The sequence below is a fragment of the Lampetra fluviatilis genome, chromosome 37 (genome assembly GCF_964198595.1).
Source record: "Lampetra fluviatilis chromosome 37, kcLamFluv1.1, whole genome shotgun sequence".
NCBI lineage: Eukaryota > Metazoa > Chordata > Hyperoartia > Petromyzontiformes > Petromyzontidae > Lampetra > Lampetra fluviatilis.
The window spans coordinates 12031421-12050359 of record NC_136311.1 but is presented as its reverse complement, the minus strand read 5'-3'; the positions used below and the strand labels follow the sequence as shown (position 1 = coordinate 12050359).

The window sequence follows — 18939 nt, the reverse complement described above, 5'->3', positions numbered from 1 at the left end:
TTGCCTTGCAGATGCTGCCTCGTGCGACATCGCGCTGTCTCATGCCGTCTTGTACTATCCTGTACTATCCTGTGCTATCCCGAGTGCTATCCCGCGTGCTGTCCGCGTGCCACCTCACCTCCGCGTGCTCGCGCTCCGCGTGCTCCTGCAGCTGCCCACGCGGCACGGCGTCCCCGCAGCGCTCGCACGGCGCCAGGCGGCCTACGCAGTGCGCTTCGTGCAGCAGCAGGCTCGCCGCGGCGATCGGGCGCCGGCTGCGGGGGCGACGACACGCGGGGAACACGACAACAACAACAACAACGACAACAACAACGACGGCCGTCAGCCGCTCGGTGGCGGTGACGTCACCACGGCGCTCGTGCCAGGCTAGGTGGACTTCGAGGCTACGTAAAATGTCGAAGGGCTAGCGGCTGCCCTTCCCCGCGTGTTGTCTTTCCCCAGCACTTCCGATGAGCGCGGTTGGCTCCGTACGGCGCGAAAGAGGTTCAACAAACACACTGGCAGGTCGTAACGGGACAGACCCAGGTGTCACGGCTTGACCGAGATAACCGGCAGGTGCACCAGCTGTGCCCCCCTCCTGTGGCACAGTTGGCACAGTCGACGCGGGGACACAAAGACAAAGATCCCCCATAAAGCCTTGACAGACTGTTGGAACAAGTGCTGTTGGTGAGCACCTATCAAGACCGGCACGGCACACGAGGGGTAAGTGGCCAGCACCGCGCCCGGCCGCTTCTGTCTCCCCAGTGGCGATGTTTACTACACACCGCACCATGGAACTCATTTGAGGCCGAGTCGACCTAGGGGAGGCCCAGGACCCATTCAGATAACCGCCACTGGTGTTAGTCGTGAGCGGGTCGCCAGCCAGAGCTCCTCATCTCGCTCAGTGACTTGTCTGGGTTGGTAGTTCTCTGGGTCGCAATCCCGAGGACAGGGGGAGGGGGCAGGGCACTTCCGGTGGCTAGGAGATGTTGACTGCCTCGCCTGGTACACAGGAGGTCGTGGGTTCGATCCCGACTCTGACGCCTGCTGCTGTATATTTGGAGTTTGCGTGTCTCTCTCATCATCACGGTGGCTAGGAGATGTTGACTACCTTGCCTGGTACACAGGAGGTCGTGGGTTCGATCTCAAACCTGACGCCTGCTTCTGCTGTATATTTGGAGTTTGCGTGTCTCTCTCTCTCCCCGTGGTTGCGTGGATTTACCTCCACATTTAGAATCAACATCACCACCACGCGTTTAGAGTGTTTGGCTGCTGCTGTACATATCCACGTGACGAGCCACTTGGTTGGGCTCTTGTGGTGCCACAGCGACGGGGCCGCTCGGCCGAGCCAGGGAGCCGCCCGGCTTCCACCGCCGCACTGCCCCCCATCACCCCCCCCACATAAACACGCACCCGCACCCACGTAGGGCCTCGTGGTCGGGTCACCTACCCTGAGTTTTCACCCGAGGGCCCCCTAGGGGGGTTACCCCACGGTTTCTCAGGGCCAGGGAATTGGACAGGACCCTTCCCAGGCCAAGTAACACTGCGGCGCCGTGGGCGGATTTGAGATCGCACGACCACGGCGAGCTCAGAGAGCCCCGCAGTTAGAAACGCATACAAACACAAACACGGGTCAGCAAGGCAGATAGCTGGGATCAGGAATCGGGACGACTGATTGGTCGAAAGTTCAAAGGCCGGCGGGATCGCAAAAGAGCGGGAAATCCTAGGCTCAGGATTGGTCGAGAGACCAAGGCGGTCGGGACGGGGGCGCCTAGCCTTTGATGTGAATAGTTTAAAAGAAAACGCAGGGGCAGTAGGGAACTCTCTTCTTCTGGAGTTTGGACACGGGGTCAGCGACGAAGGAGTCATCGGGCGAGCCGCTAGATTGTCTGCAGGACGATCTGAGCGCCGCAAGGTCACCAAGGACTACAGACGGTATCGTGTTGCGCGCCTTACAACACCTCAGAGCGGAGGGTAGGATCCGTAGGAGAGGGTTAGTTCGGGGTAAGGACGAGTAGGAAAGCGGTTTAGCAGAGAGCGCAGCATAGAATAGGGCTACACGGCACCAGAGTGTGGGTTAGAAGCGCCTTGCTGTCCCGCACACACACACGGGTGGCTCGGTTGGTTAGCAAGGGCTAATAAAATCTCGAGCGTAGTAACAAAACCGTGTTGTTGGGTGTTTTTGGAACGTGGTATTAGCGTGCACTGCATTCGCGAGTGTGTGGTCGTTGTACGCATAAAGGCCGTGGTCTCTGTACGATTGTGCGGGTACGGAGGTGTGTGCGTTAACGCCCGGGGAGAGCACTTTTGGTGTGTTGGCGTGACTACGCAGCCGTGTGAGAGGAGAATCGTCCTTGTACGATATTTGTGTTGACGTGCACGCGCGAGTGGGGGAGGGGACGAGTCGTCGTGTCGGCGTGTGCCCCGCTTGCGTGCGCTCGTTACTTGCGTAAGCTCTCGGCGTGCGTAATCGGCGTGCCCAAGGTGCGCGATCGTAACGTGGGCGGCCAGCGCGGCGCAGAGCGGCGCAGGAGTGGGTATCGCGTGTGGAGCTGTATGCGTGTGTGCGCGCACGTTCACGACGTGTGTAACACAGGTGCGCGATCCTAACGTGAGTGGTCAGGGTTGGGTGAGTGCCGTGCAGAGCTGTGTGTGGGTGTGCGCGTGCGTGGTTATCCATGCCTGCTACGCGGACCCGCGGTGGAGGGGAACCCTCGGGTGACGGCTCCCACACCCTGGGTGAGGAGCCTAGCGGCGGTTCGCTTAGCAGCGGGGGGGCGATTGATGATGTTAGTCCGGCCGTTAGTATTATCGAGGGAGGGATCTCGGGGGCTAGCGACCCCCACAAATTGGTGTCGGAAGCGGTACGGACCCCCGCGTTACCTCACGCTAAAATAAGACTGATATTTACCGGCCGGGGGGCCCCTTCGTGGAAGGCATTCGCCCGCAATCTCTTAGGGGCCAAGGAAATTAATGGATGGACGGACGCGCAGGCAGTACGTCAACTTAATATGAATCTTGATGGGCGGGCAGCCGATTTTGTAGAAGCGTTACCCGCGAGCGCACAGACACAGCTAGAGGAGCTGATGCGCCGACTCGATCAGCGTTTTGGCACGCGTGACGAGGAGGAAGCAAAATCGGCCTTAGAGGCGCGCCGTCGCCAACCTGGCGAAGATCTCCGTGATTACGCCGAGGATGTGCGCGAGTTAACAAAGATCGCACGCCCGGGGTACGCAACTGATGTTATTGAGGAACTGGCCGCCGAGAAAATCCAGCGGTACCTGTCTCGCACGGCGTGGTGGCAGCCAGACATGAGCTGCCCACGTCTTCCCTTTAACGCCCTTGTCGAGCGCGCACGTAAGTGTGAAAGAATTCACAGCGAACGCGCGCAGCTCCGGGGGCTGGGACGAGAGCGCGCCATTGCGAGCCTGCTCTCGGAAGACGAGGAGGAGGAACAGGAGCTCGCGAGAACGGTAAGGGGCCGGGAAAGAGAGCCTCCAGTGTCCCGCGAGACAACCCCGGGATGGGTTGCCGGTATACAAACGGGTATAAAGGATGTCTCCGGCCAGGTAACCCAGGTAGGTGACAGGGTAACCCAAGTAGACAACAAGGTAACCCAAGTACGGGCACACATGACTGCGCTGGAGACAATGGTAGAGACGGTCCAGGCCGAGGTAGGAGGATTAACTGGGAGGATAGCCCGACTAGAAGCAGAGTATGAGCAACAGCGCACGGGGGGAGGAGGGAGTGGGCAGAAAGTTCGCCACAGAGCCGCCACTCCTCCCAGGACGTGTTATGTGTGCGACCGTCGAGGGCATCTCATGAGGGACTGCCCTCAGCGCGCCCGTGCGAGGCCGATGCATAGGTCAAACACTAAGCCCCCCCTAGAGAGGGGACCACCAGGGGATGAAATCGACGTAGACCCGACCCAAACCAGCTGTAATAATAATGGCGAGCGAGTGATCCATAAACAGGTTACAACGACAACACCCAAGGGCGCATGGACCTCGGGCGATTGGCTGCGGGAGCTGGTGGCAGGGATAACGGGAGCCACGTCGCTGGTGGAAGGCCAGGTGAACGGGCAGCGCACCCGGATCCTGTTGGACACGGGCGCCGTGGCCTCTCTCATGAGCGCCGCGCACTGCAGCATGCTCGGGGTGGACGTGGGCTGCCTGCAGGCCCCGGATCGCGCGCTGCACACGGCAAGCGGAGCCGGGATGGGGTTGCTGGGGAAGGTCTCCCTCGAGGTCCGTCTAGGAAACCAGGTGTGCACACAGGAATTCTACGTTTCGAGTGTGTTGTGCCACGAGTGCATTGCAGGAACGGACCTCCTGGAAAAGTTGGGACTTAACGTACAGCCCCGGCAACGATGCGCTACGGTGGAGGGCAGCGGGGAGCGGATTCCGTTCCTAGGACAGGAGCCGAATCGCCCACGCTTCACACCCGTGGCCGCTACGCTGGTGTCGGCCGTCACCATCGGGCCTCTCGCCGAGATGCTGGTGCCAGTGGCAACCCTCTCCACCGACCCAACCCACCGACCATCGGGCGAGGTAATGCTGACTCCTCACCCGGAGTTGGCATCGCGATACGGGGTGGTAGGGTCAGCCACACTGGTAAACGCAGATGGGGGCCGGCTGTTTATACGTGTGTTTAACCCACACAGTACCCCGGCAATGATACGACGACGCACCCCGGTAGCCACCGTACACCCCCTGCACGCTCGCCACTCGAACGACTCGGTGTTCGCACTCTGGGCGGAGGACCCTGGCCGCCCCGAGGACAGCCAGGATCTGGCCTGGCGAGTCGGCCCGACCCCCCGAGCCGAGATTGTTCCCCTGCAGGATGCGCTACATGTGCCTTGGGCAGCCTTACCTAAGGGGGAGGCCGATCAGCTGCGCGGGTTATTGCGGGAGTACGCCGACGTGTTCAGTGAGCACGATTCGGACGTGGGCCGGACCGACCTGGTCAAGCACCAAATTGACACAGGTGCAGCCCGACCCATCAAACTCCCCGCATACCGAGTGGGCGCGCCTGAACGGACCCAGATCAAAGAGGCAGTCACGGATATGCTACGCGATAACATAATCCAGCCCTCCGCGAGCCCTTGGTCTGCCCCGGTGGTACTGGTAACGAAAAAGGACGGATCGACTCGGTTCTGCGTTGATTACCGAAAATTGAACGCAGTCACCCTCGGCGACGCTTTTCCCATCCCACGCATCGACGACACCTTCGACAGTCTCGCAGGAGCGCGGTATTTTTCCACCCTCGATCTGGCGTCCGGTTACTGGCAGGTGGAGATGACGGAGGAGGATCGGCCAAAAACAGCATTCACCACCCCGATGGGCCTGTTTGAGTTTCGAGTGTTGCCGTTCGGACTCACTAACGCGCCCGCGACGTTCCAGCGGTTGATGGAGTTGGTGATGCGGGGCTTGCAGTGGGAACAGTGCCTGATTTACCTGGACGACGTAATAGTGTTCAGTAGGTCGCTGTCCGAACACTGGTCCAGGCTGCGGGAAGTATTCCAGCGACTGCGAGCAGCCCATCTCAAGCTCAAGCCACGTAAGTGTTACATTGCGCAACGCGAGGTGGGGTACCTCGGACACCGAGTCAGCGAGGCAGGGGTGAGCACCGATCCCGAGAAGGTGCGTGCCGTAGTGGATTGGCCGCGGCCGAGGAACCTGACGGAGATCAGGTCATTCTTGGGACTCGCCACTTATTACCGTCGATTTGTAAAGGGATTCAGTGAGATTGCACGCCCCCTCACCCAACTCACCTCCCCTAAGAACCCCTATCAGTGGTCGGAGGCCTGCCAGACGGCTTTCACCACACTCAAAGACCACCTCACCCACACCCCCACCTTGGCTTTCCCAGATTTCACCACCGATTTTATTTTGGACACTGACGCCTGCAGCAGTGGGCTGGGCGCGGTGCTGTCGCAAGTGCAGGGTGGGACGGAGCGGGTCATCGCGTACGCCAGTCGGACCCTGAGCGGGGCCGAACTGAACTATTGTGTAACCCGTCAGGAACTGTATGCTGTAATTTTCGCGTGTAAACAGTTCCGACCGTACTTGTACGGCAGGAAATGTCGTGTGCGCACCGATCATTATGCACTGCAGTTCCTCCTTACATTCAAGGAACCGCGGGGGCAGAGGGCTCGATGGCTGGCGCAGCTGCAGGAGTACAACCTGCAGATCGAGTACCGAGCGGGGCGGACACACGCGAACGCGGACGCCTTGTCAAGACGGCCCGCGGTGCGCGCTGAGACGAGGGAGGGAGACGCCTGCCCGTGCTTCACGGGGGGACGCTGCCGCCAGGCAGCAGAACCCAAGGAGCGCGCGGAAACTAAACTCCCCCCCCCGAGAGAGAGTGCAGTGTGCGCCACAGAGACCCTCGCGGGTGGCACTGAGGATCCCGTCGACCGCCCGGCAAGCGCGGGACCCGCGGCTCGGGACCCGATCGGACGGATCCAGGAGGACGTCGGCTGTGCCTTCCCGGGCCTAAACGACGAGCAGCTGAGACAGACCCAGCAGCGAGATCCGGATCTGGCGGCAGTGGAGGCGGCACTGCGGGAGGAAAAGAGCGCCCTACCAGGACCCTGGAGCGGTTTGTATGCCCGGTTGTGTGTACAGAACGGAGTGGTACGGGAGTTAACCGAGGCCGGCCAGCCGGGGTGTATCTGTGTTCCTGCCCAGGTGCGACCCCAGCTGCTACGACTGGTACACGACCACCCGCTCGGGGGCCATGATGGGGAACGGCGCACCCGGGAGACTCTGCGTCGCCAGTATCTCTGGCCTAAATTGGCGCAAGATGTGGCCGCCTGGGTGCAGGGCTGCCGGGCCTGTCAGCAGTGTGGGCAAAAGCCGGCGAGGTACCAGGTACCCCTGAGGCCGTTCCGAGTCAGTCGGACGAATCAGTTGGTCGGAATCGACCTGCAAGGGCCCTTTCCACGATCCCACCGGGGCAACCGATATATTCTTGTAGCGGTGGAGTACTTCACCCGCTACCCCGTGGCGGTGGCTATCCCGGATAAAACAGCCCTCGTAGTGGCCCGGGCCTTCGTGGAAAACTACGTACTTAAGTGCGGGATCCCCGAACGAGTCATTACCGACCAGGGTAGTGAATTCGAGGCCGAACTATTCCAGGCGCTGTGCCGAGAGTTCGGGATCCAGAAGGACCGAACCACGGCATATCACCCCCAGGCGAACGGGATGGTAGAGAGGATGAACCAGACTCTGGCCGGGAAGCTTAAACGCATGGCGGCCGCGAATCAACAGGACTGGGACGAACACCTCCCCTATGCCCTGTTCGCCTACACCACCGCCGTTCACACATCTACAGGACAGACCCCGTTCCTAATGATGTTTGGTCGCGAGTCTCGCCTGCCCGCAGATCTGCTGTTCGGTGTCCCTCCGCCGCAACGGGAGGAAGGGAGCCACCCCGTGGAGCACTTGCTGGAGACCCTGCGAGGGGCCAGGGGCCGAGCCTACCCGCACGGAGAGGCCGCGCACCAGCGGCAAGAGCAGGGCGCCCGACCCCGTATGGAGCCCCCCTTCTACACTGCGGGCTCCGAGGTGTGGCTGTACACTCCCCGCGTCGGTGCCGGACAGGTGGGGAAGCTGACCACCTACTGGCGAGGACCCTGGATTGTGAGACGGCAGATCTCACCATGGACGGTGCTGATTCAGGGAGGAGAGAGGGGCCGGGAGATGGTGGTCAACATCCGCCGACTGAAGCCGTGGCGAGCAGCCCCCGAGGGGGGGAGCCCCGCCGTCCAAGTACCCCGAAACCCCGGGGTCCCCCTACCCCCCGTGCCCGGGGGCCTCGCGCAGTATATGGGCCCCACGGAGCCCCGGGCTCCGAGGGGCCCCGGGCGGGGCCGGGGGCGACGAGGACGGCGACCCTTAAACCCCACCGCCTCTGAGTTTGTTCCCCAGCCCGCAGGTGCCAGAGACCGAGGGGAGCCGTTGGAATGGAGGAGGAGACCACCGCCGGAGCCCCAGGAGACGGAGCCGCCACCCCCGAGGCCAGCCACAAGGGCCGGGCGAATCCCGCGGACCCCGCGGCGATACCTCGTGGGGGCAACCCAGGCGAGGTGCTCCAGTCAACCCGGGACGGGGACTGGCACCCCGGGGGGCTATGTGGTGCCACAGCGACGGGGCCGCTCGGCCGAGCCAGGGAGCCGCCCGGCTTCCACCGCCGCACTGCCCCCCATCACCCCCCCCACATAAACACGCACCCGCACCCACGTAGGGCCTCGTGGTCGGGTCACCTACCCTGAGTTTTCACCCGAGGGCCCCCTAGGGGGGTTACCCCACGGTTTCTCAGGGCCAGGGAATTGGACAGGACCCTTCCCAGGCCAAGTAACACTGCGGCGCCGTGGGCGGATTTGAGATCGCACGACCACGGCGAGCTCAGAGAGCCCCGCAGTTAGAAACGCATACAAACACAAACACGGGTCAGCAAGGCAGATAGCTGGGATCAGGAATCGGGACGACTGATTGGTCGAAAGTTCAAAGGCCGGCGGGATCGCAAAAGAGCGGGAAATCCTAGGCTCAGGATTGGTCGAGAGACCAAGGCGGTCGGGACGGGGGCGCCTAGCCTTTGATGTGAATAGTTTAAAAGAAAACGCAGGGGCAGTAGGGAACTCTCTTCTTCTGGAGTTTGGACACGGGGTCAGCGACGAAGGAGTCATCGGGCGAGCCGCTAGATTGTCTGCAGGACGATCTGAGCGCCGCAAGGTCACCAAGGACTACAGACGGTATCGTGTTGCGCGCCTTACAACACCTCAGAGCGGAGGGTAGGATCCGTAGGAGAGGGTTAGTTCGGGGTAAGGACGAGTAGGAAAGCGGTTTAGCAGAGAGCGCAGCATAGAATAGGGCTACACGGCACCAGAGTGTGGGTTAGAAGCGCCTTGCTGTCCCGCACACACACACGGGTGGCTCGGTTGGTTAGCAAGGGCTAATAAAATCTCGAGCGTAGTAACAAAACCGTGTTGTTGGGTGTTTTTGGAACGTGGTATTAGCGTGCACTGCATTCGCGAGTGTGTGGTCGTTGTACGCATAAAGGCCGTGGTCTCTGTACGATTGTGCGGGTACGGAGGTGTGTGCGTTAACGCCCGGGGAGAGCACTTTTGGTGTGTTGGCGTGACTACGCAGCCGTGTGAGAGGAGAATCGTCCTTGTACGATATTTGTGTTGACGTGCACGCGCGAGTGGGGGAGGGGACGAGTCGTCGTGTCGGCGTGTGCCCCGCTTGCGTGCGCTCGTTACTTGCGTAAGCTCTCGGCGTGCGTAATCGGCGTGCCCAAGGTGCGCGATCGTAACGTGGGCGGCCAGCGCGGCGCAGAGCGGCGCAGGAGTGGGTATCGCGTGTGGAGCTGTATGCGTGTGTGCGCGCACGTTCACGACGTGTGTAACACAGGTGCGCGATCCTAACGTGAGTGGTCAGGGTTGGGTGAGTGCCGTGCAGAGCTGTGTGTGGGTGTGCGCGTGCGTGGTTATCCATGCCTGCTACGCGGACCCGCGGTGGAGGGGAACCCTCGGGTGACGGCTCCCACACCCTGGGTGAGGAGCCTAGCGGCGGTTCGCTTAGCAGCGGGGGGGCGATTGATGATGTTAGTCCGGCCGTTAGTATTATCGAGGGAGGGATCTCGGGGGCTAGCGACCCCCACACTCTCATCTGTGGCCAGGTCACTTCTGGAGAAGAGCGACGCAGCTGAGTGGGCCTTGCATGGCTGGCAAAATACTAAACTAGTTTCCTAGTTTTAGTTTCCACCCCTAACCCCAACCTGTGGAGTGCCCCCCTCCCCCACCCCACACACTTTGGTGAGTTCACCTGTGTGGGTGAGTGTTTGGGGTGTGAGTGCACATTGCGTGTGTGGGTGAGTGTGTGGGGTGTGTGGGTGAGTGTGTGGGTGAGTGTTTGGGGTGTGTGGGTGAGTGTTTGGGGTGTGAGTGCACATTGCGTGTGTGGGTGAGTGTGTGGGGTGTGTGGGTGAGTGTGTGGGTGAGTGTGTGGGGTGTGTGGGTGAGTGTGTGGGTGAGTGTTTGGGGTGTGTGGGTGAGTACACATCGCGTGCTCTCACCAGTTTGAACATTCCCGTACGTCCTCACCCCCCTCCTCCGCCTCCTCCATTGCCCTCCTCGCGATTCTCGTCCCAGCCACTGAAAACACAGACACGATAGAACAAAGACAAAGATCCCCCGTGTAGCCTTCACAGATTTTCGTAACAAGTCGCGTTAGTGAGTAGCACACGAGGGGGAGGATGGGCAGCACCACGCCCGGCCGCCTTTGTACGGGAGACGCGGCCGGGGCGGAGAGTTGTTGGGTTGGGGGAGTCCGACGTCACCGGCTTGACGCTACGGGGCGCCACGCCGCGTCAAGCCACGTAGCCAGCCAGCCAGCCAGGTAGCCAGCCAGCCAGGTAGCCAGCCAGCCAGGTAGCCAGCCAGCCAGGTAGCCAGCCAGCCAGGTAGCCAGCCAGCCAGGTAGCCAGCCAGCCAGGTAGCCAGCCAGCCAGGTAGCCAGGTAGCCAGCCAGCCAGGTAGCCAGCCAGCCAGGTAGCCAGCCCGTTATCACGCAGGACGCACTCCCCCGTTATCACGAGCTCTCGTTATAACGCGATTTCTGAGCAGTCGACGACAAACTACTTTCTCGAGCTGCGCGCCTGAGCGGAGTGAAGCGGTAATGTGACGGCGTTACCGTCAGCAAATTGACGCCTCGCCCCATCTCACTGCTGCGTGTGCGTAGTTCACCGTACCTCGCCCAACTCCATCGCTACTCTATTTATGGAGAAATTGTTTTCGCTCAACGCGTTTTCAATTCATGCAGCACTTTTCAGGAACGCATCTACTGCTGCGTGAAACATCCATCTCGCACGAGTGTCCTCATTCTATACTCTAAAGCAGGGGTCCTCAAACTTGTTAAACAGGGGGCCAGTTCACTGTCCCTCAGACCGTTGGAGGGCCGGACTATAGTTAAAAAAAACTATGAACAAATTCCTATGCACACTGCATATATCTTATTTTGAAGTGAAGAAACAAAACGGGAACAAATACAATATTTAAAATGAAGAACAAGTAAAGTTAAATCAACAAACTTGCCAGTATTTCAATGGGAACTATGGGCCTGCTTTTGGCTAATGAGATGGTCAATGTCCGGTTCCATATTTGTCACTGCTAGTCGTAACAAGTGATGCAAGTGTGCATCCGTTAGTCTAGATCTGGTTGGAGATTTCAAATGTTTCATTCTGGAAAAAGTTTGTTCACAGACAAGCGCTGCCAAAGATGGTTGCCATTTTGAGTGCATGGTTCCTGAGATGAGGATATGTCTCAGAGGGGAGAAATGCATAGAAATTATGAAGGCTGCTTGACTTGAATGCGTCTTTCAGAGAGTCACAATTCTGCAGTTCAGCCAGTTCCATTTGGTAAATTGTATCCACATTTTCAATGTCAATAGAAAATGGGTTACGGAAAAGCTGTATGTCCTGTTCATGGAGATGAAGCTCTTTAAATCTAAATTGGAACTCCTTTTGCAATTTTTCCAGTGAATCCACACATGTTTTGTTTGGGAATGCAACCAATGGTTTTTCCGCTAACAGATTTTGAGTTGTGGGGAGATGGCAGAAGTTTTCCTCCTTCACTTGTTTGATGAGGAGGCCTAATTTTACTTCAAATGCTTTGACATGTGATTGCATATCACAGATGAGCTTCCCATTTCCTTGAAGTTGCACATTGAAACTGTTGAGTAGCTCTGTTACATCTGTCAGAAAGGCAAGGTGCCATTTCCATTCTGCATCATTGAGCTCTGGTACTTCTTTGTTTTTTTAAAACAGAAAAGCTGTAATCTGTGGAAGTAAGTCATAGAAACGTTTCAAAACTCTCCCTCGACTCAGCCAATGGACTTCTGTGTGGTACAGAACATCTTCATAGTCAACATTTAGCTCAGACAGAAATTCCTGAAATTGTCTGTGGTTTAGTGCATGCGCTCTAATGAAGTTAACACAAGATACCACAATTTTCATAACAGAGTCCCACTTCAGTGATTTACTACACAGCGCTTGTTGGTGGATGAGGCAGTGTATGGCTATTGGATGAGAATGGTTATGTTTGTCCATCTCTTGGTTAATGCGAGCAATTACTCCTTTCTTAGACCCCACCATGCTAGGAGCACCATCAGTTGTCACACTGGCTAGTTTAGCCCAGTTCAGCTCCAAACCATTCACAGTTTGGCAAACCTTTTCATAGATATCCTCTCCTGTAGTTGTTCCTTTGATGCTTTGCAGTGCAGCAAGCTCTTCTGTGACTTCGAAATAGTCATTCGTCCCACGAATAAAAATTAGAAGTTGTGCAGAATCACGAACATCATTGCTTTCGTCGAGTGCCAAGAAAAAATAGGAAAGTTTTTTTGTGGAGTTTTGCAAATGCTGATGGAAATTGTCTCCCATTTCTTCAATCCTCCGTGTAATTGTAGGTCCTGAAAGACTCACTGTACTAAATAAATCGGCCTTCTCTGGACACATCTCTTTGGCAACAGAAAGAAGGCATTCTTTAACAAATGCTCCCTCAACGAATGGTCTGCCAGTGCACGCTATTAGCTTGGCAACTTGAAAACTTGCTTGCAGTGATGAAATATTTAGCTGCTTCTGCTTCACAAAAGTATTTTGCCGAGTTGTTAATGTATTTTTCAGTTTTAATATTTTATCTTTTCTCACTTCTCCGACCAAACAATCATATTTATCTTTATGTTGAGTTTCATAGTGTCGACGTAAATTGTATTCTTTGAACACAGACACTATATTCTGGCATATCAGACACACAGCTCTTTCCTTGTACTGCATGAAAAAGTAATCATAAGTCCACTGTTTTTTGAATATCCTACACTCCGAGTCAATTTTTCTCTTTCTTGACATCATTGTTTCCTAGGGAGTCAAAATTGCTATTAGTAAAATACCAATATATATACAGCGCTACAAAAACAATATACCAGCAATAACTTTGCCCACACAGAGACATACATACTGCACTGCCCATCAATGCAGTCTGATTGGGGGAACTCCGCTTTTACCCCAGGCTCACACTGGTGCGGGTGCCATTAAAAAGTTAATTACACCTGCAGTTTTGTTCACAGATCGCAGTGCGATCTGCGAACTCGCATAGGAATCGGATCGCATGGGGGAGAAGACCCATGCGATCCAATTCCACTGCAGGAAAAAAGAAGGCACATGTGCCTTTTTCTTCCGAATCTAATGCAAGTTCAGCCATACAAGCATATGGCTGAACTCGCACTGCTCAGAGATCGCAACAGTATGAACCGGGGCTTACACAACATACAACATATAACCTCATATAATTGAATAGCAATCAGAATATAAATGCACTTACTGTCATTTAAATTGGGTTTCCTACTCCTCGGCTGTCTGTCACTGACCAGCACGGGAAAACAGCAGGCAGCCCCTCCAGAGATCAGAGATCACTCTGTTATTACCCCTCTATCATTTACTCAGCACACAGGAATATCACTGGGAGTGGAGCCGACGGGCAAGTGAGGGAGCTGAGGGAGGGAGAGCCAGTCAAGCGCAGCCAGGGGAGGGCTGGCAGCCTTAGGCCTGGGGGGCAAGTCCAGTCAATTGGCCCATTGAACCATTCACCAGCGCAGCCCAATGAGTGCCCACCGCCGCAGCTCAATCATTGCCCACCGCCGCAGCTCAATCAGTGCTCACCAGCGCAGCCAAATCAGTGCTCGACACCGCAGCCCAATCAGTGCCCACCACCGCAGCCCAATGAGTGCTCACCAGCGCAGCCCAATTAGTGCTCACAAGCGCAGCCCAATTAGTGACCATGGGCCGGATAAATGCCCTCGGTGGGCCGCATGTGGCCCGCGGGCCGTAGTTTGAGGACCCCTGCTCTAAAGCATCATCCCTATCGACCTGTCCGTAGGGCGATCAGAATAGAGGGCTACAATAACACAAGATTGTTAAGGATAGGCGTGCCTTGTACTCTAGTGGTAGTGCCTTACGCCGAGAATCCCCTTAACTCCAAGGCAGCCTATTAGCGGCCTATTAACAGCCTATTAGCGGCCTATTAGAGCCCTATTAGAGGCCTATTAGCGGCCTATTAGAGGCCTATTAGCAGCCTATTAGCGGCCTATTAGAGGCCTATTAGTGGCCTATTAGCGGTGTTGTGGAGAATATCGAGTGAGAAATGGCGCCCTCCCATAGAGGGGGCACGCGTCTGAAATCCGGTGGGAAACATTCAATTATTTATTTAGAAATGTGGAGGGGGGGGGCTGCTGGAGTAGATTGGGTGCTGGTTGGGCTCTTGTCTAGCGAGAACAATCCGGGTTCCCTGCAGGCCGGGTAGGAGGGAGAGCTTCTTCTGTCACATGCAGGTGTCCACCCAGACAGCCGCACGAGGAGCAGTGGAGTGGCTCGTTGCCGTGATGTCTTCTCCGTGTTTGCGGGTCGGGCACAGCGCCGCTACGCGTAGCACCGCGCTCCGCTCTGTATGGCCACAGGAGCACTCTGGGCAGTTTTTCTTTTTCCATTCGTGCATTCGGCATCCAAATCTGCCAGAGTGCCGATACCAAACAACAACAACGACGACGAGGACGAGGGCTTGGAACACTGCGCCGCCGCCGCCGCCGCTCAGCATCCGTCTTCGCTCTCGAAGAGAGGGACACTCAGAGGTGGCACGTGGAGCAGCAGCAGCAGCAGCAGCCACGTGGTGATGAGGAGCCGGCGCTAAATCCTCCCCACCTCCAAGTTTCGCGGTCCTCTGTATATGAAGGCGTTATCAGGCAATCAACCTACGATGAGCGAGGTGGCCTACGTACGGTGCCAAAGAAGTTCCACAAACACGTCTTGACGTTGTGCGTGGACACCAGAGCGCCCGTAGGGTCGTGCCCACATGCCGGCAGTGGGGGCCAGACTCTCTCATCTCACGCGGGTGGAACAGATGGAGATTCGGCCGCACTGTCCTGTAGCGCCTCCTTGTGGCGAGCCGGGGGACGGCTCCTCCTCGACGCCCACGTGCGGTGATCCACCAACCCTCGCTGCTGCCTCCACACAGCGCTGGATCACAGACCACGTGCACAGACCACGTGCACTGCCACCCGGCTCGGGGTTGTGACTGACGACCCGAGTTGTGGGTGTCAAGTAAATCCGTGGCCCTCCAGCACGCCACACAGCCACACAAATGACGTCACCCCGACAAACACGACAATAGTCGCTTTTAAATAAATACATTGTGAATTTAACAAAAAATCTAAATATGAATCAGAAGAATCAGAATCTTAATTTAGACGACAGGAGGAATCCGATGAGCTATGAAGCGCTTTACACAGATGCCCACTATGGGTGGGTCAGCAAGTTACAACAGGAAACGACAAAAAACGATAGGAGGGCAACATAGAGAAAATGTTAATGAAGTCACGAAATACAAATAAATACATCATATAGTCCGACTGATCCAGATTGGGCAAGGCAGTAAAACAACAACAGCAGCAGCAGTCGTAGACCACGCCAGGACAACAGCACACCCTCAATGCAATGGCACATTCACATTGAACGATCGATACTACCGACACGTGTGACGATCACAGGTACAAATCGCGTTGGCAAATGTGACTCTATCCAGCACTATTTGACTTGAGGGTCTATTTTTAAAGGAAGACGACCGATGTTAAGGGAGGAAGCGAGGTCTTTACAAACATTGCTGCTGCAGCTGCTGCTACTACTGCTGCTGCTGCTACTGCTGCTGCTACTACTGCTGCTGCTGCAGTAGTATTTGCCGTGCGGCGCTTCGCGTGCGAGGCCAATCTCCGAGTCGTCAACCCGCTCGGCGGACCATGCAGACGCAAGAGGCGTTCCTGGAGCTTTGTTCGATTATTGAAACTTCCCATCGCGATGGGCGAACAGCGAACAGAACGATAAGGATGCGTTTCCAGCCTTCGTGACTACCGTTTCATACCACAAACACTTCATTACTTATTGTGAACAAACATAATTTATATTGAACATAGTCGACTTTATACAGGACGGTGTTCACATTTAAAACTGCGGGGGGGGGGGGGGTGGGCACGGTAGACACAGGTAGTCACAGGTAGTCACTGGTAGACACAGGTAGTCACAGGTAGTCACAGGTAGACACAGTTAGTCACAGGTAGACACAGGTAGACACAGGTAGTCACAGGTAGACACTGGTAGTCACAGGTAGACACAGGTAGTCACTGGTAGTCACTGGTAGACACAGGTAGTCACAGGTAGTCACAGGTAGACACTGGTAGTCACTGGTAGACACAGGTAGTCACAGGTAGACACTGGTAGTCACTGGTAGACACAGGTAGTCACAGGTAGTCACAGGTAGACACTGGTAGTCACTGGTAGTCACTGGTAGACACAGGTAGTCACAGGTAGACACAGGTAGTCACTGGTAGTCACTGGTAGTCACAGGTAGTCACAGGTAGACACTGGTAGTCACTGGTAGACACAGGTAGTCACAGGTAATCACAGGTAGATACAGGTAGTCACAGGTAGACACAGGTAGTCACTGGTAGTCACAGGTAGTCCCAGGTAGACACTGGTAGTCACTGGTAGTCACTGGTAGACACAGGTAGTCACAGGTAGACACAGGTAATCACTGGTAGTCACAGGTAGTCACAGGTAGACACTGGTAGTCACTGGTAGACACAGGTAGTCACAGGTAGACACAGGTAGACACAGGTAGTCACTGGTAGTCACTGGTAGACACAGGTAGTCACAGGTAGACACAGGTAGTCACTGGTAGTCACTGGTAGACACAGGTAGTCACAGGTAGATACAGGTAGTCACAGGTAGATACAGGTAGACACTGGTAGTCACTGGTAGTCACTGGTAGACACAGGTAGTCACTGGTAGTCACTGGTAGACACAGGTAGTCACAGGTAGATACAGGTAGTCACAGGTAGATACAGGTAGACACTGGTAGTCACTGGTAGACACAGGTAGTCACAGGTAGATACAGGTAGTCACAGGTAGTCACAGGTAGACACTGGTAGTCACTGGTAGACACAGGTAGTCACAGGTAGATACAGGTAGACACTGGTAGACACAGGTAGACACAGGTAGTCACTGGTAGTCACTGGTAGACACAGGTAGTCACAGGTAGATACAGGTAGACACTGGTAGTCACTGGTAGATACAGGTAGTCACAGGTAGTCACAGGTAGACACTGGTAGACACAGGTAGACACAGGTAGTCACTGGTAGTCACTGGTAGACACAGGTAGTCACAGGTAGTCACAGGTAGATACAGGTAGTCACAGGTAGATACAGGTAGTCACTGGTAGTCACTGGTAGACACTGGTAGACACAGGTAGTCACAGGTAGTCACAGGTAGATACAGGTAGTCACTGGTAGTCACTGGTAGACACTGGTAGACACAGGTAGTCACAGGTAGTCACAGGTAGACACTGGTAGTCACTGGTAGTCACTGGTAGACACTGGTAGTCACAGGTAGATACAGGTAGTCACAGGTAGATACAGGTAGTCACTGGTAGTCACTGGTAGTCACTGGTAGACACTGGTAGTCACAGGTAGACACTGGTAGTCACTGGTAGACACTGGTAGACACAGGTAGTCACAGGTAGTCACAGGTAGACACGCTGACCGTCCCGTGCCGAGCGTTCTGGCTCACCTGGACGTGCGAGTGGGGCCCCTGGGGCTGTGAGCTCGTCAGGCCGCAGTCTGCGAGCTCCTGTCCCAGCTCCTGTCCCAGGGGGACTCTCCCAGCCGCTGTCTCGGCTCCTGTCTCAGCTGCTGTCTCAGCTCCTGTCCCAGCCTGAGTCTGCGAACTCCTGTCCCAGCTGCTGTCTCGGCTCCTGTCTCAGCTCCTGTCCCGGCTCTCGTCTCAGCTCTTGTCTCAGCTGCTGTCTCGGCTGCTTCGTTCGCAGCTTCCGCGTGAAAGCTCCGTAACTCGTCATAGCAGGAAACAAGTCGAGCCCGGGCCACCCCAAGGTCGACTCGGCCTTAAAGCAAGTTGCCTCGCGTACATTGTAAACACACGGCTCTGGGGAGACAAAGGCGGCCGGGCGGGCGTGTGTGGGTACAGATCGCAGGCAACCCGAACGTAGCAGGTGCTCTCCTCCCAAGACCGCGGCTGATGATTACGATGCATTATTTACAGCCATCTGTTAATCCACTGATGGATGAAGCCCCCCCCCCCCGCCGTGTCGAGCACGTGGCTCGCTTGACCATACTTCACCACGCTGGTCAATGCGGCTTGACAAGTTGAAGGTGCCGAACATCGAAGCCAACTCAATCTCCCGCGCGACGCGTCGCAGAACCCCCCGTATATAAATCCCTTCAACCGGCCATGGGTGACAAGGGGGGGTTGACAAGAGGGGGGGGTTGACAAGGGGGGGGGGTTGACAAGGAGGGGGGGTTGACAAGGGGGGGGGTTGACAAGGGGGGGGGGTTGACAAGGGGGGGGGGTTGACAAGGGGGGGGGTTGACAAGGGGGGGGTTGACAAGGGGGGGGGGTTGACAAGGGGGGGGGTTGACAAGGGGGGGGGTTGACAAGGGGGGGGGTTGACAAGGGGGGGGGGTTGACAAGGGGGGGGGTTGACAAGGGGGGGGGTTGACAAGGGGGGGGGGGGTTGACAAGGGGGGGGTTGACAAGGGAGGGGGGTTGACAAGGGGGGGGGTTGACAAGGGGGGGGGTGACAAGGGGGGGGGGGTGATGGTGTCGCCACTGTCGAGGGGGTCGCCGCGAGCCCGCGGGGCGGTCCCGTGGCAGGAGCCGCTGACGTCACTGCCGGGAAACATCAACAACGACGACGACGCGGTTCACGCGAAGTGACGCGAGACTTCGCACAACAGGAACAGCCCGAGACGCACACAAAGACAAAGCTCCCCCGTGTAGCACGAGCAGACTGCCGGGGCAAGTGCTGTTGGCGAGCGCCCGTGATTGGCAGGCACTGTGGCA

At 56.7% G+C, this 18939-nt stretch overlaps 1 protein-coding gene across 5 annotated transcripts in view; it reads right to left on the bottom strand.

Annotated features, from left to right (window-relative positions):
- The window catches only part of LOC144945390 (uncharacterized), a 37011-nt gene extending 18705 nt beyond the window's left edge, over positions 1–18306 (bottom strand). For all 5 annotated transcript variants that reach the window (XM_078873898.1, XM_078873893.1, XM_078873895.1 and 2 more), the window contains exons 1-3: positions 17650–18306; positions 10063–10141; positions 119–254 (exon numbers count right to left, since the gene is read on the bottom strand). In XM_078873898.1, coding sequence (XP_078730024.1) covers positions 119–254; positions 10063–10112 — 186 coding nt within the window. In that variant the 5' untranslated portion in view covers positions 10113–10141; positions 17650–18306. The remainder of the gene's footprint in view (positions 1–118; positions 255–10062; positions 10142–17649) is intronic.
- Between the last annotated feature and the right edge of the window lie 633 nt (positions 18307–18939).